Source organism: Salmo salar, chromosome 19 (assembly GCF_965601325.2).
Source record: "Salmo salar chromosome 19, fSalSal1, whole genome shotgun sequence".
Lineage (NCBI taxonomy): Eukaryota > Metazoa > Chordata > Actinopteri > Salmoniformes > Salmonidae > Salmo > Salmo salar.
In genome coordinates, this window is record NC_138309.1 from 5,773,320 (window position 1) to 5,798,375 (window position 25,056).

At 40.7% G+C, this 25,056-nt stretch overlaps 1 protein-coding gene across 3 annotated transcripts in view; it reads right to left on the minus strand.

The window, feature by feature from the left end:
- Positions 1 to 771: 771 nt before the first annotated feature.
- The window catches only part of prr12a (proline rich 12a), a 60,515-nt gene continuing 36,230 nt past the window's right edge, over positions 772 to 25,056 (minus strand). The window contains exons 9-15 of one of the 3 annotated variants that reach the window (XM_014157027.3): positions 24,140 to 24,270; positions 21,503 to 21,963; positions 18,963 to 19,082; positions 11,615 to 11,712; positions 6,469 to 6,600; positions 3,209 to 3,304; positions 772 to 2,298 (exon numbers count right to left, since the gene is read on the minus strand). In XM_014157027.3, coding sequence (XP_014012502.3) covers positions 2,164 to 2,298; positions 3,209 to 3,304; positions 6,469 to 6,600; positions 11,615 to 11,712; positions 18,963 to 19,082; positions 21,503 to 21,963; positions 24,140 to 24,270 — 1,173 coding nt within the window. In that variant the 3' untranslated portion in view covers positions 772 to 2,163. The other 2 variants (XM_082965576.1, XM_082965575.1) reach the window with 2 other exon arrangements.

Consider the following 25,056-nt stretch of genomic DNA (forward strand, 5'->3'; position numbering starts at 1 on the left):
GTTTTGAACATGAAACGTTATTAATGAACAAATTAGGCACATTTGGACAGTCTTGATACAAAAGTTTGAACAGAAATGCAATGGTTCATTGGATCAGTCTGAAACTTTGCACATACACTGCTGCCATCTAGTGGCCAAAATCTAAATTGCACATGGGCTGGAATAATACATTATGACCTATATCTTGCATTTCAAAGATGGTACAAAACAAATTTAAAAAATTGTTTTTTTCATTGTATCATCTTTTACCAGATCTAATGTGTGATATTCTCCTACCTGCCTTTCACATTTCCACAAACTTCAAAGTGTTTCCTTTCAAATTCTACCAAGAATATGCATATCCTTGCTTCAGGGCCTGAGCTACAGGCAGTTAGATTTGGGTATGTCATTTTAGGTGAAAATTGGAAAAATGGGGCCGATCCTTAAAAGGTTTTTAATAACATTGACTTGGACGATAGCACCCAAAAACGTATTACAAAGAAGAAAAAAAACTTGCGACCTAGCCAGAAAAGACTGACATTTTAATTTACCCACCCCATGACAGATGGGCTTCTTTGTTGGACATGCACAATCAGATAGCACATGTCATGTTTCACTTAACAGGTTGTACCAGGAAAGTCGCCGTATGTCATACCTGGTTTAAATGCCCCATGAGCAAAAATGCTGTGACTTTAGTTTCTTTTTCCAGCTTCTACGTCACCAACAGCTCTGGGTAACTTCCCTTCTGTAATCTAATCTATTTCATATACATTAATTGACTTCAACAACAAATTGTTCTTTGCCGTTTTTATTTGTGTTTCAAATACAGGAGAGTTATTTAAGGTAAACTCAGCGATATGATGTGGATGCAGAAAGTAAACAGCATAGTGGGTCAATTTCCGCAACAACTAAAAGGATTGAAGCGCGAGGCTCAACTTCTCCACTGTTTTGGTCCCGTGGCTACCAGGCTGCAACAGTGTGAAGCGAACCCGTTCACATGCTCAGATACTGTGTATGACAGAGAGAAGTCTTGCATCTCGCTCATCTCAATATCTGTGGTGCTGCTCGTGGCAAAACATTTCGCTGAGTATCTAATGTATAAACAAAGATTTGTCAAGAACTGTACAATATTTACAGACTTTCTTTCCAAGGAAAAAATGAATTTCCTCCCAAAATATGTCATAGCAATATGCAAAACATCAAACATAAAAATGACAATTTTCTCTTTAAATATTACTCATTTATAACCATTCCTGTAAGGGAACTTGATAATGTTTCTTTCTCTTTGCAGCTGCATGATTCTGATGAACTAAAGCCCTACAATGTCGGTTTCAAATATACCCATTCTCTACTTTTACAGACAAAGTTGATGCCACGTTTCCGTCTCATCCACCCATCTTTTGTGTCAAAGAAAAAGATAAGACAGCTCGGATATGTGGGTGTACGTACAATTGAACATTTAACCTGTGAAAAAATGTTAATGCTAAGGCGGCATCCCAGCACTTGTGAGAGTTTGTTAAAATCCTCCTCATATAAATAATTTAAATGGGTTTATATATTATCACATAGCTCACCGGTGCCGCTGCTTACTGTCGCATAGAACGAGTGAGAGAATTAACACCGTTATGTTGCATCCTTTCCACAGACAAGCCATATATTCAAACCGCTCACTGCACTCCTATAATGCAATGTTTAAAAACAAATCATTTATGTAAAAATGGACAGTAATAGATTCTCTTAAAAGTTTTTGTCTGATGCACAGTTTTACGATGTCTGTGAGACAATCCACGTGACCAGGTGCAATAGATCCTCCTTCTGCCTTCGGTGTATTTTATCACCTTGGTCTTTGCCTCCTGATTGGTCACTGTCATCTCTTGACCAATCAGGAACAACACCAGCTCCTGTGGGGTCATCATCCATTCTCAAGGTCAAGTCAATTAATTGCTATATTTTAGTCATTGAACTAAGGAGAGGTCACTCTCCAAGGTCACACCTACCGACCCTCTAGTTCCTAGAGTGGCCTTTCAAGTTGTCCGTCGGACCCACACGACTCCAGGTGGGATGGGACCTCTTACATCGTTTCCCCTTGTTCGCCCACCTCACCGTTCCTGGGGCCTAGTTTCTGTGCCTTTTGTTCTTTCGCTTTCTCTTTTCTTTCTGTCTTCCATCCCCTCTGTCTGTCGCTCAGGCCTTGGCGCTGAGTGTGAGCAGCTCGATGAAGGAGTTGAAGAGGGTGTCCAGCCAGCCCTGGTTGGCCATACACTGCTGCACCACCTCCTCCTGCCCAGGGTCCTCAGCTGCCTGCTCTATAGTGTTGGTCTGCCAGGGAAACACAAATATAAGCACAATATACAGTATATTTAGACTATGGTAATATGTCTATTTGAAAAATAGAAGTACATGTCTCAAGGCTATGGTGTGTCTACCCAAGGAATAAACATTATCTATGCTGGGTAAACACAATATTAATATAAACTAGGGCTGTCAAAGTTAACGCGTTACAGCTTGTGACTAGTTCATGTTGAAGAACATGGATAAGTAGCCCAGGCCTGGCTGATCTGTTGTCTTCTGTGGAACTCACAACATATTTGGACAGGTTGATATGCTCCTTGTTTCAGAAATTGGGAGAACACTCATTTAGAATGCCTGAAGCTTTAACAGTACTTGAGTGTGTGACTATGTGCAAGTCTTAAACTTCAAGAACATTGATAAGATGGAGTAAGCCTACTTAAAACATTGAGAGCATTTTGTTTCTGATACAGATAATTGTGTGTTTCTGTCCCTTACAATCAAAGCATAGTATGCCTGTAACTCAATGCCCTGCTTTTTAGAGCCAAATTTGAGCAATTTCAAAAATTGCAATTAAATCGTGATTAACTACTGAAAAATCATGCAATTATTTATTTTAATTGTTTGACAGCGTTAATATAAAAACAATATTTAGAATTCCTATCAACCATTGTTGATTAGCAAAGATGAATTTAATTTAATCTATGTCAGCAGGGGATTTCAACCACAATATATCTGGTGTGTTTAAGCAAGGATAAAGGAATAAAAGACATTTGGGTAATATCTCTGCTGGGTAAATTGAAACAATATTTAAATAAACCATAGTAGGGGAGACACAAATAACTGTTCTTGATACAATATTTCAATATCAACAAGAGAAATATATATGAAATAGGTGTATCTATTACAATAATATAAAATACAGGGCGGATGTCCTTACCTCTTTCTTGCAGTGTAAGAAAGTATGATATTTATAATGATGCAGTGAGTGGTAGAGGCTGTAGATCCGACATGATTCTGTTGACAGTTTAAGGTCCTGGGGGAAAACAGATTAAAAACAATATATGGAGAGAATAAAATCCACCTATATAATCAAGGTTCAACAGTGCGACATGAGAATGCACATGACACACACACACAAATACCTACAAACAAACTATCAACTTATGGGAGAGATGGGCAACGCAACCTAGCAGCTGTTGAACTGATTGTTGGTAATTCCTTTAACATAAAACACAGTCACTGTAAATACCCACAAACACACCCGCCCCCTCAAACACACACACACAAAATACTTTATTTGAATCCACAAATGACATTACAGCCGAAGAATTGAAACAATTCAACAGACACAGACAGTGCCTTCAGAAATGATCCACACCCCTCAACTTATTCCACATTTTGTTGCGTTAGACGGAATTCAAAATTGATTAAATATATTTTTTTCCACTCACGCATCTACAGACAATACCCCATAATGACAAAGTAAAAACATGTTTTTATTATTTTGTGCAAATGTATTGAAAATTAAATACACATCTCAAACACCCCTGACTCCATACATGTTAGAATCACTGTTGACAGGGATTACAGCTGTGAGTATTTCTGGCTAAGTCTCTAAGAACATTGCACACCTGGATTCTACAATATTTGCACATTATTCTTTTTAACATTTTTCAAGCTCAGTTAAGCTGGGTGTTGATCATTGCTAGACAGCCATGTTCAAGTCTTGCCATAGATTTTCAAGCCGATTGAAGTCAAAACTGTATCTCGGCCACTCAGGAACATTCAATGTCGTCTTGGTAAGCAACTCCAGTGTATATTTGGCCATGTGTTTAAGGTTATTGTCCTGCTGAAAGGTGAATTTGTCTCCCAGTGTCTGTAGGAAAGCAGACAACCAGGTTTTCCTCTAGGATTTTGCCTGTGCTTAGCTCTATTCCATTTCTTTTTATCTAAAAAAAAACTCCATAGTCCTTGCCGATGACAAGCATACCCCATAACATGATGCATCCACCACCATGCTTGAAAATATGATGAGAGGTACTCAGTGATGTGTTGGTGTTGGATTTGCCCCAAACATAAGGCTTTGTATCCACATTTTCTGCCTTATTTAGTGCCTTGTTGCAAACAGGATCCATGTTTTGGAATATTTGTATTTTGTACAGGCTTCCTTTTCACTCTGTCATTTAGGTTAGTATTGTGGAGTAACTACAATGTTGTTGATCCATCCTCAGTTCTCCTGTTACAGCCATTCAACTCTAACTGTTTTAAAAGTCAGCATTGGCATCATGGTGAAATTCCTGAGCGATTTCCTTCAGCTCCAGCAATTGAGTTAGGAAGGACGCCTGTATCTTTGTAGTGACTGGGTGTATTGATACACCATCCAAAGTGTAATTAATAACTTAACCATGCTCAAAGGGATATTCAATATCTGCTTTTTTTATTTCTACCAATAAGTGCCCATCTTAGCAAGGCATTGGAAAACCTCGCTGGTCTTTGTTTGAAATTCACTGCTCGGCTGATGGACCTTATAGATAATTGTATATGTGTGGGGTACAGAGATGAGGTAGTCATTAAAAAAAATCATGTTAGACAGTCTTATTGCACACAGAATGAGTCCATCCAACTTATGTGATTTATGCACATTTTTACTCCTGAACTTATTTAGGCTTGCCATAACAAAGGGATTGAATACTTATTGACTGAAGACATTTCAGCTTTTTATTTTGAATTAATTTGTAAAAGATTCTAAAAACATAACTCCATTTTGACATTATGGGGGTATTGTGTGTAGGCCATGACACAAAATATCAAATTAATCAATTTTAATTTCAGGCTGTAACAACAAAATCTTGAAGTCCAGGGTTGAGAATACTTTCTGAAGTCAATGTATATGGACACTCAGGGATACAAAAAGCACCTTCATACAGCTAAGCTGCCCATGACAGCTGACACAGAGCAGTAACTAGCTAGCTGCTTTGCCTGTCTTATGCAGGCCTGCAATCCGAAGGCCATGTACTGTCAAGCCTATGTACACGGCCGAGGCTCCCAAATATCAGTACCACAACTTTGCACTGGTAACTGGTGTACAAATGACCTCGACTAACTTGTACCCCTGCACATTGACTCGGTAGTGGTACCACCTATATATAGCCTCGTTCTTGTGTTACTTTAGTTTATTTGCTAAATATTTTCTTAACTCGTTCTTGAACTGCATTGTTGGCTTGTAAGTAAGCATTTCACGGCGCATGTGACAAATAAAGTTTGATTTGAACGTTTAAACAAAATTGGGATCCTTAACGTTAAGAAGAATCCCTAACCCAATTATTATTATTTTTAAATGTACGTAGATGCAGAAAGTAAACAGCATAGTGGGTCAATTTTCGCAATTACTAAAAGGGTTGGCGCGCGAGGCTCAACTTCTCCGCTGTTTTGGTCCCGTGGCTACCACGCTGTGAAAAGCGTGAAGCGAACCTGCACACATACTGTGTGTGACTGAAATGTTGTATCTCGCTCATCTCAATATCCTAGCCTATTCATTGATGATAGGCCCCGCTTTACAGAAGTTGAGAGAGAGATAGAAACTGTGAGATAGAAACTGAGATACAGCTATTGATTGCCAATAGACAGGCCTAGCGCACGGTTCTGAATGTCTGCCTGGTGGCCGACCTGACTATCGTGACCCTCCCCTCTCTCCGTCTCTCGCTAGCTCGCTATGAAAGATGCGAGTGTTTACGTTCTCGAAAGTACAGCATCTAAATTTGTCTCCTCTGTTAAACAAATACTGAATCTTGACACTTGTGAGTAGATGTCGGAAGGCGACGTGCAAGGAGTCGAGGAATCAATTATTTTGGAGACGATTCCACCACTACGTCATCATCGGTAAGAGTTGGAAAAAGGCAAGCGACAGCAGCAAAGTCCTGTGTGGCAATACTTTTATGAATTTCTATCGTTTTAACGGAAAACCGATAAAGCAGTTTAAACATGAAATAAATGTTTTCCATTTGTCACATCCCTACTGGTAACCAAGGCATGATGGGGTGGTAATTCAGCAACTTGGCAGCAAAGGTCTGCTCCATATAGAAATCAAAAGAGCAACCCACCTCCAAAATGAGCAACTCCCTCTGGCCTCCCCCCCACAACATCTGGCATATTTGGTATGCAAAACCAACCACATCAGAACTACCTACAAACACACACCTGTGGTTTGGGTAGGCTCTTCTTGACTCTGTTAAGGGTCTTGCGGTTGTAGCCCTCCCCACTGAGCCGCATCAACACAGCTCCTGAGTCCAGGGGGTCCGCCGCCATATGAGGATACATGTGCAGGGTCTCCTAAACAGGTGGAGAGAAAATGGGAGGAAACCACACACACACACACACACACAGTCAAAAGTTTGGACATAAAGAAAAACTATTTATTTGTACTATTTTCTACACTAGAATAATAGTGAAGACATCAAAACAACACATAGAATTACGTAGTAACGAAAAAAAGGGTGTTAAACAAATCAAAATATATTTCATTTGAGATTCTTCAAATTAGCCACCCTTTGCCTTGACAGCTTTGCACACTCTTGGCATTCTCTCAACCACCTTCCTGAGGAATGCTTTTCCAATAGTCCTAAAGGAGTTCCCACATATGCTGAGCACTTGTTGGCTGCTTTTCCTTCACTCTGCGGTCCAACTTATCCCAAACCATCTCAAATTGGGTTGAGGTTGGATGATTGATGGCGTGCTACATCAGATGACCTGGTCTTCACACTCTCCTTGGTCAAATAGCCCTTACACAGCCTGGAGGTGTGTTTCGGGTCATTGTCCTGCTGAAAAACAAATGATAGTGGGACTAAGCACAAACCAGATGGGATGGCATACCACTGCAGAATGCTGTGGTAGCTATGCTGGTTAAGTGTGCCTTGAACTCTAAATAAATCACAAACAGTGTCACCAGCAAAGCACCCCCACACCATCACACCACCTCCATGCTTCACGGTGGGAACAATTGATGCGGATATCATCCGTTCACCTACTCTGCGTCTCACAAAGACACGGCGGTTGGAACCAAAAATCTAAAATTTGGACTCACAGGTCTAATGTCCATTGCTCGTGTTTCTTGGCCCAAGCAAGTATCTTCTTCTTATTGGTGTCCTTTAGTAGTGGTTTCTTTGCAGGAATTCAACCATGAAGGCCTGATTCACACAGAATCCTCTGAACAGTTGATTTTGAGACGTGTCTATTACTTGAACTCTGAAGTATTTATTTGGCCTGCAATTTTTGAGGCTGGTAACTCCAATGAACTTATCCTCTGCAGCAGAGGTAACTCTGGGTCTTAATTTCCTGTGGCTGTCCTCATGAGAGACAGTTTCATCATAGCGCTTGATGGCTTTTGCGACTGCACTTGAAGAAACTTTCAAAGTTCTTGAAATGTTCCATATTGACTGACCTATAATGTGCTGGTCCATCATTACAGCGGTCAATCATGTAATGTGTTGGTCCATCATTAAAGTAATGAAGGAAATTAATTCCACAAATTAACTTAACAAGGCGCACCTGTTAATTTAAATGCATTCCAGGTGACAACCTCATTAAGCTGGTTGAGAGAATGGCAAGAGTGTGCAAAGCTGTCATCAAGGCAAAGGGTGGCTACTTTGAATATATATACAGTTGAAGTCGGAAATTTACATACACTTAAGTTGGAGTCATTAAAACTCGTTTTTCAACCACTTGTTAACAAACTATAGTTTTGGCAAGACGGTTAGGTTAGGACATCTACTTTGTCCATGACAAGTAATTTTTCCAACAATTGTTTACAGATTATTTCACTTATAATTCACTGTATCACAATTCCAGTGGGTCAGAAGTTTACATGCACTAAATTGACTGTGCCTTTAAACAGCTTGGAAAATTCCAGAAAATTGTGTCATGGCTTTAGAAGCTTCTGATAGGCTAATTGACATCATTTGAGTCAATTGGAGGTGTACCTGTGGATGTATTTCAAAGGCTACGTTCAAACTTAGTGCCTTTTTGCTTGACATCATGGGAAAATCAAAATAAAATCAGCCAAGCCCTCAGAATAAATATTGTAGACCTCTACAAGTCTGGTTCATCCTTGGGAGCAATTTCCAAACGCCTGAAGGTACCACGTTCATCTGTACAAACAATAGTACGCAAGTATAAACACCATGGGACCACGCAGCCGTCATACCACTCAGGAAGGAGAAACCTGTCTCCTAGAGATGAACATACTTTGGTGCGAAAAGTGCATATCAATCCCAGAACAACAGCAAAGGACCTTGTGAAGATGCTGGAGGAAACAGGCACAAAGGTATCTATGTCCACAGTAAAACGAGTCCTATATCGACATAACCTGAAAGGCCGCTCAGCAAGGAAGAAGCCACTGCTGCAAAACTGCCACAAAAAAAGCCAGACTACGGTTTGCAACTGCACATGGGGACAAAGATTGCACTTTTTGGAGAAATGTTCTCTGGTCTGATGAAAAAAAAAAATTGAACTGTTTGGACATAATGACCATCATTATGTTTGGAGGAAAAAGGAGGAAGCTTGCAAGCCGTAGAACACCATCCCAACCATGAAGCACGGGGGTGGCAGCATCATGTTGTGTGGGTGCTTTGCTGCAGGAGGGACTGGTGCACTTAATAAAATAGATGGCATCATGAGGCAGGACAATTATGTGTATATATTGAAGCAACATGTCAATACATCAGTCAGGAAGTTAAAGCTTAGTCGCAAATGGGTCTTTCAAATGGACAATGACCCCAAGCATACTTCCAATGTTGTGGCAAAATGGCTTAAGGACAACAAAGTCAAGGTATTGGAGTGGCCATCACAAAGCCTTGACCTCAATCCCATAGAAAATTTGTTGGCAGAACTGAAAAAGCGTGTGAGAGCAAGGAGGCCTACAAACCTGACTCAGTTACACCAGCTCTGTCAGGAGGAATTCACCCAACTTATTGTGGGAAGCTTGTGGAAGGCTACCCGAAATGTTTGACCCAAGTTAAACAATTAAAAAGGCAATGCTACCAAATACTAATTGAGTGTATGTAAACTTCTGACCCACTGGGAATGTGATGAAAGAAATAGAAGCTGAAATAAATCATTCTCTCTACTATTATACTGACATTTCACATTGTTAAAATAAAAGTGGTGATCCTAACTGACCTAAGACAGGGAATGTTTACTAGGGTTAAATGTCAGGAATTGTGAAAAACTGAGTTTAAATGTATTTGGCTAAGGTGTATGTAAACTTTCGACTTCAACTGTATATAACAACAATACATTACCAAACAAACTCTTTAATCCCAACCCTCCGCCACGCTTCTGACTTCAACTGTATACAGATATATTTTTAATCACTCACTTGTTCTAGAACACCTACTCATTCAAGGGTTTTATATTTTTACTGTTTTCTACATTGTAGAATAATAGTGAAGACATTAAAACTATGAAATAACATACATGGCATCATGTAGTAACTAAAAAAAAAAAAGTGTTAAACAAATCCAAATATATTTTAGATTCTTCAAAGAGTGTGCGTGCGTGTATGCATGCACACTACCGTTCAAAGTTAGGGGTCATTTAGAAATGTCCATGCTGATAATGGGCCTCCGTACGCCTATGTAGATATTCCATTAAAAGAAATTTTTAAAAAATCAGCCGTTTCCAACTACAATATTAATTTCAAAATTAACAATGTCTACACCGTATTTCTGATCAATTTCATGTTATTTTAATGGACAAAAAAAGTGCTTTTCTTTCAAAAACAAGGACATTTCTAAATGACCCCAAACTTTTCAAAACGGTAGTGTGTGTGTGTGAGAGACTCACACATACACAAACTGAAATAAAATATAAAACCAACATGTAATGTGCTGATCCCACGTTTCATGAGCTGAAATAAAAGATCCCAGAAATGTTCCATATGCACAAATTTGTTTACATCCCTGTTAGTGAGCATTTCTCCTTTGCCAAGAAAATCCATCCACCTGACAGGTGTGGCATATCAAGAAGCTGATTAAACAGCATGATCATTATACAGGTGCACCTTGTGCTGGGGACAAAAGGCCACTCCAAAACTTGCAGTTTTGTCACACAACACACAATTTCACACGTCTCAAGTTGAGGGAGCGTGCAATTGGGCATTCTGACTGCAGGATTGTCAACCAGAGTCAACCATAAGCCACCTCTAATTTTGTTTTAGAGAATTTAGCAGTATATCCAACTGGCCTCACAACCACAGGACACGTGTCTGGCGTCGTGTGGGCGAATTTAGCAGTTGGATATACTGCTAAATTCTCTAAAACGAAATTAGAGGTGGCTTATGGTTGACTCTGGTTGACAATCCTGCAGTCAGAATGCCCAATTGCACGCTCCCTCATGTTTGGTGTTTGCTAAAAGGCATGTGGGAGACTCCCCAAACATATAGAAGAAGGTACTCTGGAGATGAGACTAAAATTGAGCTTTTTGGCCAACAAGGAAAACGCTATGTCTGGTGCAAACCCAACACCTCATCACCCCGAGGACACCATCCCCACAGTGAAGCGTGGTGGTGGCAGCATCATGCTGTGGGGTTGTTTTTCCATCGACAAGGACTGGGAAACTGGTCAGAATTGAAGGAATGATGGATGGCGCTAAATACAGGAAATTCTTTAGGGAATCCTGTTTCAGCCTTCCAAAGATTTCAGACTGGTCGGAGGTTCACATTCCAGCAGGACAATGACCCTAAGCATACTGCTAAAGCAACACTCGAGTGGTTTAAGGGGAAACATTTAAATGTCTTGGAATGGCCTAATCAAAGCCCAGACCTCAACCCAATTGAGAATCTGTGATATTACTTAGATTGTTGTACACCAGCGGAACCCATCCAACTTGAAGGAGCTGGAGCAGTTTTGCCTTGAAGAATGGGCAAAAATCCCAGTGGCTAGTTGTGCCAAGGTTATAGAGACATACCCCAAGAGACTTGCAGCTGTAATTGCTGAAAAGGGTGGCTCTACAAAGTATTGACTTTGGGGGGGGTGAATAGTTATGCACGCTCAAGTTCTGTTTTTTTGTCTTATTTCTTGTTTGTTTCACAATAAAAAATATTTTGCTTCTTCAAAATGGTAGGCATGTTGTGTAAATCAAATTATTTTCATTCCAGGTTGTAAGGCAACAAAATAGGAAAAATGCCAAGCCACTGTAAAAACCATAGATTAGGGCCAAATCTTTTTATTTTTTTTGACTGATTTTCTTATATGAACTGTAACTCAGTAACATTTTTGAAATTGATGCATGTTGCTTTTATATTTTTGTTCAGAATATATACATTGACAGTATATTCAGAGCAGGTTACCTGGTGCTGAGTACTCATGTTAACTCTCCTCATCAGTCTCCTTTTCTGTTCCACAATGATGCCATCAATCTTCCTCATTCCAGGGAGGTACAGCTCATCTGAGGGAACCGATGGAGAGGAAAGCCTGATTAAATGGATATGTTTCAAACGACTGTCAATCAATCAAAACCTGGGGAGGCTAACCAGGGGCATATTCAGTTGAAATGTTATGCTACATTGCGGAACGGTTTGTACAGAACCAAACGCTTTCCCACAATGCTGTGCACTGTTCAACTTTCCTCAAGGTATGTTTGCTCCTGTTTGGTGTGTGTGGCGGGGTGTGGCCTGATCAATATGGGTGTAGGGTTACACATTTTGGGGAATATTCAGAGGTGGAAACTTTCCGTGGGAATTAATGGGAATATATCCAAATTAATATTAACACCATTTAAATGTAGATGTTTTTTGCATTGGATATATTTACCATATCATATGGAGACAGAAACATAAACCTTTTCCCTTCTCATAAGTAGACAATTGCAAATGATTAAATCCTTCCAATAGAAAAAAAAGAAACCCATTTAGCTACGAATTGAACTTTAATTAAATGAGTTGACTCTTCACATGGAATGACTTCACTGAACAACAACAAAAGGGAATATTGAATGATCCATCGCATCTCCCAAAAACATTTTCAACATACATCTGTAAAATGATAGTCTAGAAACTAAAGCTTTGGCTCTCTTCCTCTCAGGCTTCCATGTCTTCTCCCTGGGCCTCCTCAATGTCCAACTGTCACTTTCCAACCTTGTTGAGGATGGCTCGTTCTCAGGCTCAAAAAGACTCAAATTTGCCCAGATGGCCACCAATTTTTCAACCCTTGTATTGGTCAGCCTGTTGCGCGCTTTGGTGTGTGTTCCCAAACAAGGACCAGTTGCGATCTGAGGCACCTGATGTTGGTGGTATTTGGAGGATTATGGAGGCAACAGGGGAAAGAGCCTCAGATCCACAAAGTCCCTTCCACCAGGTGGCTGATCAGATATATTGGCACGACTGCCATATTGCATCTCCATCCCAAAGCCCTTGCTTGGAAATGTACTTCGCCAGAGAACCTTGCCCTCATCCAGGCCAAGGTGGCGAGACACGATAGTGATGACACCATTGGCCCTGTTGATCTCTGCACCAGACATGATGCTCTTGCCAGCACATTTGGGGTCCAACATGTATGCATTGTTTATGGGCTTTAGGCAGAAGTCTTGACGCTTTTTGATGTATTTCAGAACTGCAGTTTCCTCTGCTTAGAGCAACAGTGAAGTGGGCAGGGCAGTACGGATATCTTCTCTTACATCTGCAAGCAGTCTGAACATCAGACAGGATGGCATTGTCTCCCTCAATCCGTGCAATGGCTACTGCTATAGGTTTCAGGAGTTTCAGGCTGCTTACCACTCTCTCCCAAAATACATCATCCAGGAGGATCCTCTTGATGGGGCTGTCCATATCGGCAGACTGTGATACGGCTTGGAGAGACTCCTTCCCCTCCAGGAGACTGTTAAACATGATGACAACACCACCCCAACGGGTGTTGCTGGGCAGCTTTAATGTGGTGTTCTTATTCTTCCCACTTTGCTTGGTGAGGTAGATTGCTGCTATAACTTGATGACCCTTCACATACCTAACCATTTCATTGGCTCTCTTGTAGAGTGTATCCATTGTTTTCAGTGCCATGACGTCCTTGAGGAGGAGATTCAACGCATGAGCAGCACAGCTAATGGGTGTGATGTGAGGGTAGGACTCCTCCACTTTAGACCAAGCAGCCTTCATGTTCACAGCATTGTCTGTCACCAGTGCGAATACCTTCTGTTGTTCAAGGTTATCGATGACTGCCTTTAAATCATCTGCAATGTAGAGACCGGTGTGTCTGTTGTCCCTTGTGTCTGTGCTCTTGTAGAATACTGGTTGAGGGGTGGAGATGATGTAGTTAATTATTCCTTGCCCACGAACATCAACCACCCATTAGATGATTGCAAATGAGTAGATAAAGCATGTCTGGTTGGAGGAGTGTATGCTGGGCGAAGAACATTCACAAATCTCTTACAATACACATTGCCTGTGAGCAGAGTTGAACCAGTTGCATACACAGCTCGAGCAAGACATCTATCAGCATTTCTCTGACTACGTTCCTCCATTGAGTAAAAAAAAAACATCTGATTCCAGGAGGGCCATGAGCTGTTGCTATCGATAAGGTGTCCGATTCATCATTTTCACCTCAAATAGAAGTAGAGGGACTTATGTCAGAAGTTGCTTGTTGTGAGCGCTGAGGGAACTTTATGCACTTGGCCAGATGATTCTGCATCTTTGTTGCATTCTTCACATATGATTTGGCACAGTATTTGCAAATGTACACAGCTTTTCCTTCTACATTAGCTGCAGTGAAATGTCTCCACAGATCAGATTGTGCCCGTGGCATTTTCCTGTGAAGATTAGAAAACAATGTTTAAAAAAACAAATACAATTCCATGTACAGATAAAGAGTTAAACAGTTAGATTAAACAACTCCTTTGTAAGATAAATGTTTTAAAATTAAACATGTATGGAAACAGGTGAATTAACACTCAGCAGGCTCAAGCAAGCTAAAACCCACATGGTAGCAAAAACGAACTAGTAGCAATTGTTAACATGTTAGAAATGACAAACACTTTGCTATAGGCTACAATTTACTAGTTAACAACAAATCATATATGTCATATAAAATATCTTCACCTCACCCAGTATTGTAATCATAACTTACCAGAAAGCATGTAGTCCTTAGCTCAGACAGTGTAGTAGTGTGGGCTCAATAGCATCTCATTAGTGTGCAAGATCTTGAGAATCAGCTGTACATGATGGAAGAATGCACTGCACATGTGATGGAAGAATGCACTGTGCATGCAGAGGGTTGCAATTCCATTGAATTGGGGATAGTTTAACCAAAATATTCCACAAGACCTAGAATTGCCTTATGTGTATCCCATAAAAAAGGTTCTGTTATAATTTAAGAAAAATTCCCCAAATTCCCGGGCTTAACTTCCCATGGAAAATTTCTGACCCTTCGCAACCCTATATGGGTTTGACCATTTGAAATCTCAAAACCAAACACAACATTCAACTGGTCGTTCAAAACAGCACTGTTTCCATTCAAATGTATGTTGCACGTTTGGCGCTGCCTTCCCTTATCAAACTCTTTACTGACATATTACAGCTGATATGACAACACTAGTTGCTTTTCAGAAATGAGCACGAAACAATCAAGGGAAAAGGTCAGAAACTATCCCTAACACATACTGTACCTTATTCACACTGTATGGCCAACCCAAATCACACTGTGCTGACTCAGATACTTTCTTTTCGCCTTGTCCTTTCTAGAATGGTTCCAGCAGCTACGGTGAATGAGTAACCAGGCTAGCCCAGTTCAGCTCGGCCCTATAGTGTGAATCAGGCTACAGCGTCCCTTTATATCAATTACATCTAACTCATAACAAGAATGACTTAGGGCCAAATCCTCAACTTGGGATACGCATGAGGCAACTTGTACTTGACAAAAATCCTTGACATATTGCAAGATTAATGTCCATTCCTTCAGTGTTGAACCTTTCTCTGCCCCAATGGGCATAGGAAAGTTAGGATTGGTCCAAAGTGTGGGGGGTAAGTTAGGATTTGTCCCTAACAGGGGCAGAAAGTCTAACTTTAACTCTGGATGCCACTGGGATGTAGTCAATGAAGTGAAAAATTCTGAATGTTTTCAGTTAGAAATGTTATGAATAGATCAGACATGACAGATCATCATATCTAAACATTGTCACTTTGAGCGCTCCTGAACAGGGCTGTCCGTGTTCAATTGGACACGCCATGATCAGTTCCAAATAGTCCCTACCCATTTCAGTCCAATTTCTTCCATTTGGAGCCTAATGAACATGACCTAGGCTAGGGCTACATGATATAGGCCAAAAAATGAAATTGCTATTTCTTTTACCAAATATAGCGGTCTGATTTGCGATATAGATCAAAACACGAGTCTACTGTTGGAATCATAGAAGTAGAATGGCATTTAAGAAGCAAAGTGGAAAGCAGCATTGTTCTTGTTTGGAACAATCGGTTAACTGCATTTGACCTAACAGAGCAGCATGCAAACTTATTTTGAATCGAACAGTGGGGAGGAGGAACTGCGCTGCTTGAGTGCGCTGCAAGGCTTTGTGTGCGTGGGAAGCAGCTGCAACAAGAGACAGGGAAAGAGACGACAGAGTAAACTATGACGATATTGACAAAAATCCATATCACAATAAAATTAAATTCAATTGCTATAGTGATAAACTCTATTTTTGGAAGGTGCACAGTTACTCTACGCCTTTTTTTACATCATCTCAAAGAAATGTCCATAATATATTAGCCTAAGTCATTTGGTTACCAGGTGGATCCAGCAAAAGGCTGCAAAGGAAAGCAAGGCATAATAAACATTTTCCACAACTCAACTTCATTCAGAAGTGCCACTCAAATTAACCTGTTGGGGATCGGGGGCAGAATTGACACGGCTGGATAAAAAACGTACCCGATTTAATCTGGTTACTACTCTTGCCCAGTAACTAGAATATGCATATAATTATTGGCTTTGGATAGAAAACACTCCAAAGTTTCTAAAACTGTTTGAATGGTGTCTGTGAGTATAACAGAACTCAAATGGCAGGTCAAAACCTGAGAGATTCCTTTACAGGAAGTGGCCTGTCTGACCATTTATTGTCTTTCTTTGACATCTCATTCAATTACAAAGGATCTCTGCGGTAACGTGACACTTCCCACGGCTCCAATAGGCTCTCAGAGCCCGGGAAAAACCTGAATGTCGTCATTTCAGCCCCAGGCTGAAACACATTATCGCCTTTGTCAAGTGGCCGATCAAGGGACTGTGGGCTTAGGCGCGTGCACTGGCCGCCCCCGTCTTTGTGTTTTTTCCTCTGTTTGCCGAAAAGGAGATTCCCGGTCGGAATATTATCGCTTTTTTACGAGATAAATTGAAAAAAATTGATTTTAAACAGCGGTTGACATGCTTCGAAGTACGGTAATGGAATATTTAGAATTTTTTTGTCACGAATTGCGCCATGCGCACGACCCTGATTTACCATTTTGGATAGTGTCTGGGACGCACGAACAAAACGCCGCTATTCGGATATAACGATGGATTATTTTGGACCAAACCAACATTTGTTATTGAAGTAGCAGTCCTGGGAGTGCATTCTGACAAAGACAACAAAAGGTAATCAAACTTTTGTAATAGTAAATCTGATTTTGATGAAGGCTAAACTTGCTGGGTGTCTAAATAGCTAGCCCGTGATGGCTGGGCTATGTACTTAGAATATTGCAAAATGTGCTTTCACCAAAAAGCTATTTTAAAATCGGACATATCGAGTGCATAGAGGAGTTCTGTATCTATAATTCTTAAAATAATTGTTATGCTTTTTGTGAACGTTTATCGTGAGTAATTTAGTAAATAGTTAGTAAATTCCCCGGAAGTTTGCAAAGCTGTCAAGGCAAAAGGTGGCTATTTTGAAGAATCTCAAATGAAATATATTTTGATTTGTTTAACACTTTTGGTTACTACATTATTCCATAACTGTTATTTCATAGTTTTTATGTCTTCACTATTATTCTACAATGTAGAAAATAGTAAAAATAAAGAAAAACCTTTTGAATGAGTAGGTGTCATAACTTTTGACTGGTACTGTATGTAACCAGTAGGTCTAGTAAATGTACCATTAACCCCCATTTTGTTTGGAGAGTTCACAACTGCTACACTTGTGAGAAACAAGTTTCGGTTTATTTCATAACCATCATTCAGTTGATACAATTTTACGCTTCATGAGGGATAGTTCAAGACTGGTTGAAAGGGAGGTAGACAGGCGGAGTAGAGAGATGAATGAGATTGAAAGAACCTGAATTCTAGCCTAGTGGTTAGCGCGTTGGACTAGTAACTGAAAGATTGCAAGTTCGAATCCCCGAGCTGACAAGGTGCAAATCTGTCGTTCTGCCACTGTTTCGAGGCCATCATTGAAAATAAGAATTTATTCTTAAATTGAGATATGGACAATTGACAAGGTCAAAGTTTCCAGTGCTTATGTCAAAATCCTTCTGGGTAACTTTACCTTTCATTGTAAACAAAAAATACATTTTCCAAACACCTGATTACAATCTCAACTTCATTAGTTCTTTAGTTTCAACCATTTGAAATGAGTAGCTAAATAACAAAAATAAAAGTATTTTGAATAATAGGTTGATTAGCAAGTATCTGCTTGCTCATCGTCCTCACCAGGGTCTTGACATTGAGTGCAGTTCGGCGCCATAACCAACTTCAGTGGGCAAATGCCCACCTTTGATGGCCACAGGCACGCTGGAGAAGTGTGCTCTTCATGGATGGGTCCCGGTTTAAACTGTACCGGAAGATGGCAGAGAGCTTGTATGGTGTTGTGTGGGTGAACAGTTTGCTGATGTCAACGTTCTGAACAGAGTGCCCCATGTAGGCGGTGGGGTTATGGTTTGGGCAGGCATAAGCTATGGACAACGAACATATTGTATTTTATCGATGCCAATTTGAACGCGCAGAGATACCGTGACGAGATCCTGAGGACCATTGTCATGCCATTCATCCACCAGTCATTCATTTTACGAAATTAAAATGAAAGACAGATTATCCTGCAAAATCAGCAGGATATGGTGGGAAATAGGCTAGTAGAAGTGCCATCATTCTTTAATTAATTATATTGTTAATGTTGTCTTTGGTCTGCTTATCAATGAACAAACCCCTTTTCCCCCACTCTTAATTAAAAAAATAATAATATTGTTAGTACATACGAAAGTTTTACAGCGCATTAAGTTTCAAATGCATGTATTTTAATATGACTATTTTTAACAAAAGAACACCTGACTAATAAAATATTTTAAAATCAGTCATCTTCCTCAAATATGGTCCGGAGAAGAGGATGATGGCCCATTTTTTGCGAGAGTGATGGAATCTAATTTGATTGGTCATCAACTCAAACCTTAAACACTTCATTCAGGATGAAGAGTTAGCAGGTTAAAGCTAAAGCATTCGTTGCCATAGAAATGTACCTGGCTGAAAGGTGAGCCACCTTCGTGTCAACGATTATCCCAAGTTAAACAAGGAATTGACCAAAGTTAGCACGGTAACTTCTCTATCCAGCTTCGTGGTTCACCCCTCAGGGCTGTGTGTGTATTGTGTGGAGTGCGGGTTCTGCGTTGTGCTCTCACCGTTTGTGTCCTCCAGGGTTTGGATCATGTCGAGGTCCAGGGCCGTGTGTGTGTGTGTGTGTGTGTGTTGAGCGCTCACCTTCTGTATCCTCCAGGGCTTGGATCATGTCGGGGTCCAGGGCCGTGCTGACCAGCATCTCCACATAGCTCCTGAACATCTCCCGCATGGCTCGGTTGTTCACCCTGCCTTGCATTGTCACTGCATAGAGGTCACACACACACACACACACACACACACACACACACACACACACACACACACACACACTTGTCACAATACCTGTAGCACAATATTCAGACGTATCATGGCAAGGAAATTGAGAAAAAAAGGCATAATGGTTTCTTATGTTGTAGCCCAGAGTCACATTTGTTTCATCTAACAAGCAATAGCACACAATGTAACATAACACTCCTACTAAATGACCAAAGAGCTTAGTCTGCATTGTTTTCCTTTTTGCCATGGAAAATGTTGTACTATATTATCGTGACAACCCGACACACACAGCTCTACCTATTTGCCAAATACATTCCTGAAAGCTTTTATTTTCGTCTTCCCTCCTATTCACTGCCTGGCGCACCAAAACAAAGTGAGCCATTCTATTCCATTTATTATAGGGCAGATACAGACACATATCACTACCCATCACAGAATCCCTCCACCCAGTTGGACTGCACAAATACTGATACATATAGGCTAAACAAACAGTGCCTTCAGAAAGTATTCCCACCCCTTAACCTTTTCCATATTTTGTTGTGTTGCAGCCTGAATTTAAAATTTATTAAATTGAGATTTTGTCACTGGCGTACACACAATACCCCATGAAGTGAAATGATGTGTTTTGAAAAAAAATTAAAGCTGAAATGTCTTGAGTCAATAAGTATTCGATCCCTTTTGTTATGGCAAGCCTCACCAAGTCACTACAAAGATACAGGCGTCCTTCCTAACTCAGTTGCCGGAGACGAAGGAAACCGCTCAGGGATTTCACCATGAAGCCAATGCAATAATAGTGTTTAACATAAATGTTGAATGACTAACTCATATCTGTACCCCGCACATACAGATAATTGTAAGGTTTCTTAGTTGAGCAGTGAATTTCAAAACAGATACAACCACAAAGACCAGGGAGGTTATCCAATGCCTCGCAAAGAAGGGCACCTATTGGTAGATGGGTAAAATTTGTATAAGCAGACAATTAATATCCCTTTGAGCACAGTGAAGTAACTAATTACACTTTGGATGGTGTAACAATACACCCAGTCACTACAAAGACATAGGCGTCCTTCCCATCTCAGTTGCTGAAGAGGAAGGAAACCGCTCCGGGATTTCAGCATGAAGCCAATGGTGACTTTAAAACAGCTACAGAGTTGAATGGCTCTGATAAGAGAAAACTGAGGATAGATCAACAACATTGTAGTTATTACTCCACAATACTAACCTAAATGACAGAGTGAAAAGAAGGAAGCTTGTACAGAACAAAAATATTCAAAAACATGGATCCTGTTTGCAACAAGGCACTAAAATAATATTGCAAAAAATGTGGCAAAGAAATTCACTTTTTGTCCTGAATACAAATTGTTGTTTGGGGCAAATCCAATACAACGCATTACTGAGTACCTCTCTCCCTAATTCCAAGCATAGTAGTGGCTGCATCATGTTATGGGTATGCTTGTAATCGTTAAGGACTGGAGAGTTTTTCAGGATAAAAATAAAGAAACGGAATGTAGGCAAAATCCTACAGGAAAACCTGGTTCAGTCTGCTTTCCACCAGACACTGGGAGATGAATTCTCCTTTCCGCAGGACAATAACCTAAAACACAAGGCCAAATCTAAACTGGAGTTGCTTAAGGCCAAATTCTCGCTTACTAAGAAACCAGTGAATGTTCCTGAGTGGCCGAGTTACAGTTTTGACTTCAATCTGCTTGAAAATCTACGGCAACACCTGAAAATAGTTGTCCAGCAGGGATCAACAACCAATTTGACAGAGCATGAAGAATTTTGAAAAGAATAATGGTCAAATGTTGCACAATCAAGGTGTGGAAAGCTCTAAGAGACTTACCCAGAAAGAGTCACAGCTTTAATCACTGCCAAAAGGTGCTAATACAAAGTATTGACTAAAGTGTGTGAATACTTATGTAAATCAGATATTTCTGCATTTCATTTTCAATGAAATTTGCAAACATCTCTAAAAATATATCTTTTCACTTTTTCATAATGAGGTACTGTGAGGAGATAGATGGGTGAGAAAAATATAAATGTAATCCATTTTGAATTCAGGCTTTAACAACAAAATGTGGAATAAGTCAAAGGGTATGAATACTTTGAAGGCACTGCGTTCCAATTGGCACCGTAATCCCTTTATAGTGCTATACTTTTTTACGAGAGCTCCAAAGGGCTCTGTTCAAAAGTAGTGCACTATATAGTGTAACTAGCAATAATCAGTACAAAACTGCTTCACAAAATAACAAAGTATTACAGGCTACATTCCCGGACAGTTTATGACTAGTCTCAATGGAAATAGCTTTTTACTCTGAGAATCTCCATTGAGAATGCGTTTTAGTCCTGGACTAGGCTTAATCTGTGTCTAAGAAACTGGCCTACAGGCAAAAAGCGCTTCTTACTCTCATCCTCGCTGGCTGCCTCCTCAGATGAGTCGGAATCAGACGACGAGGGGACCCCCTTCAGCCACTTCCTCTTTTTCGGAAGAGGTTCCGCATTGACCTTGGCTGGCTTCGACTTGGGAAGGCGCTCTACCTTCTTCCCTTTCTCCACTCCCCCTTTCTTCTCCTTCTCCTTCCCTCGTTCTGTCGTTGGCACTGTGGCGGTCCGTTTCTCGGGCTTCTGAGACGGCAGCACCCTCTTCTCTTTCTCTCTCTGCTTCTCTTTCTCCCACTCCTCTTTCACTACCGCAGCCGCCTTCTCCTTTTCTCGCTGTTCGTTCTTTGCCCTTGTTCTCTCCCTTGGCTCACGCTGCACCGGCGCTCGCGCCGGCGCCACTCGCTGCTCCCTCTCCACCTTCTCAGCTCGAGGCGGGGTCTGGGTGGTGAGAGGCGGGGACGCCATTTTGGGGAGGGCCTGTTGCCTGGTGAAGAAGAGTAGAGATTTGAATAAAGAGAAAGCAACCATATTTCAGATGCCCAGTTCTATAACCACCCACTTCCAACCAAATAGATGACTACTAACCCTAATTTTGTGGGGGTCATGCCCTCTCACCCCCCTAGCTGGCAACTTTTTTCAGTATGCTGGCTACTTCAGATTTTTGGGAACACACTGGATGGCTAGATGGAAGTACAAACACCATGTTAGCTCTTTAGGCTAGTATTTTCCTCTTATGCCTTGTCCTTGGACATTCAACAGGACAGCACGCTCTGAAACATATATTTAAAAAGGTACAAGTAATAAACCTTCCAGACATATCTTTCGCTGTCCTATGAACTGTTCAATGACAAGGTAGAAGAAAACCTTTGAGAAGTGAAGGCATATACAATGTACAGCTGAAGTCGGAAGTTTACATATACTTCGGTTGGAGTCATTAAAACTCGTTTTTCAACCACTCCACAAATGTCTTGTTAAACTATAGTTTTGGCAAGTTGGTTAGGACATCTACTTTGTGCATGACACAAGTAATTTTTCCAACAGTTGTTTACAGGCAGATTATGTCACTTATAATTCACTGTATCACACTTCCAGTGGGTCAGCACTTTACATACACTTGACTGTGCCTTTAAACAGCTTGGTAAATTCCTGAAAATGATGGCATGGCTTTAGAAGCTTCTGATAGGCTAATTGACATCATTTGAGTCAATTGGAGGTGCACCTGTGGATGCATTTCTAGGTCTACCTTCAAACTCAGTGCCTCTTTGCTTGACATCATGGGAAAATCTAAAGAAATCAGCCAAGACCTCAGAAAAAAAGTTGTAGGCCTCTACAAGTCTGGTTCAGCAATTTCCAAAACGCCTGAAGGTACCACGTTCATTTGTACAAACAATAATACGCAAGTATAAACACCATGGGACCACGCAGCCGTCATACCACTCAGGAAGGAGAAACCTGTCTCCTAGAGATGAACATACTTTGGTGCAAAAAGTACAAATCAATCCCAGAACAACAGCAGAGGACCTTGTGAAGATGCATGAGGAAACAGGTACAAAATTATCTATATCCACAGTAAAACGAGTCCTTTATCGCATAACCTGAAAGGCCGCTCAGCAAGGAAGAAGCCACTGCTCCAAAACTGCCACAAAAAAGCCAGACTACGGTTTGCAACTGCACATGGGGACAAAGATTGTACTTTTTGGAGAAATGTCCTCTGGTCTGATGAAACAAAAATAGAACTGTTTGGTCATAATGACCATCGTTATGTTTGGAGGAAAAAGGGGGAGGCTTGCAAGCCGAAGATTACCATCCCAACCGTGAAGAATGCGGGTGGCAGCATCATGTTGTGCGGGTGCTTTGCTGCAGGAGGGACTGGTGCACTTCACAAAATATGTGTATATATTGAAGCAACATCTCAAGACATCAGTCAGGAAGTTAAAGCTTAGTCGCAAATGGGTCTTCCAAATGGACAATGACCCCAAGCATATTTCCTAAGTTGTGGCAAAATGGCTTAAGGACAACAAAGTCAAGGTATTGGAGGGGCCATCACAAAGCCCTGACCTCAATCCTATCGAAAATGTCTTGCCAGAACTGAAAAAGCGTTTGCGAGCAAGGAAGCGTACAAACCTGACTCAGTTACACCAGCTCTGTCAGGAGGAATGGGCTAATTGAGTTTGTACACTTCTGACCTACTGGGAATGTGATGAAAGAAATAAAAGCTGAAATAAATCAATCATTCTCTCTACTATTATTCTGACATTTCACATTCTTAAAATAAAGTGATGATCCTAACTGACCTAAAACAGGGAATTTTTACTAGAATTAAATGTCAGGAATTGTGAAAAACTGTATTTGGCTAAGGTGTATGTAAACCTCCGACTTCAACTGTACATGTCTAAAATAAAGCCATTTTCACACAAGACCGATGGCTATAGGCATGTATATTATTGTTTTGGCTTCATCTAGCTCCGTTTGTGACTTTACCTTGCCTCACTGGCTTGCTAGGTAATCAATTCTCTGACGATAACCATCTGATTACGTGTTAAATTGCACGAGGTGCATTTGAAGTTGCACGTGCATGTATCCACTGCTAGGTTTCTGATGAAGACCTACGCATGCATCTTTTCATGACGCGGTCGGGAAATGGGTGTATAGATGGGTACCTCAGTCCGGATGGTCTGTGCCAGGGTCGTCGAGAACACACTCTCACATAGTCCTTCTTGTTGATGTTCTCCAGGAACTTGACGTACAGGCGCTGGTACCGCCTCTTGGCGTCTCCAAAGTAGCCCAGATACTAAGAAAAAGAAAGAGCAGCCATTTTGTTTATTGGGATGCCTAATAGCTACTTACTTAACAGATAGTCATCCTGGTGTCCACACAAATCAGCGGGTCTGTTCCAGGTCATCTTTATTGCAGTCGTGCTGCACAGTTTATTTGGTTCTATATTCATAGTGTCTCAGAGTAGGAATGTTGACCAAGGACCAGATTCCCACTGTCCATTTCTTATCATCTAAAATGAAAAATAGTCAGCGTGCTGATCTAGGAACAGTTTTAGATCTCAGGAATCACATTAATATGATATAGCACTCGTAAGATGCTCAGCGACTGCAATTAAGAAGACCTGAAACCAACAATCACACAGTCGGACAAAGCAGTGATCTTCATGTGGAACCTTAGGCACCTAATTGTGGAAAAGGTACTGGGAGAGACTATCCGGACTTGTCCTATGCAACGCTCATTTTAATTTACGAAATGTTTAAGACATTTTCCGACGCGTGCCCTGCTGATAGACAGAAACATGCATTCTGTGTTGACATTGAGCAGTGATCTTCATGTGTTGGGTCTGTGGAACACAAAATTAAGAGTACAGATCATTGTATGGGAAAATATACAAGTTTCTGAGAAAGATCATTTGAAAAATACAATCGTATTGAGTAAATGTATTTATTGAGATGAAAATGCAATGAATTGAAGGTTCTTTGTTGATGTAAAAATCAATTTACAGATTAAGGTTGTGAGGTCCGGTAACAAGAAATTCTTTGAAGGGTATGAATAACACTGTGCCGGGTGGACAGACCGA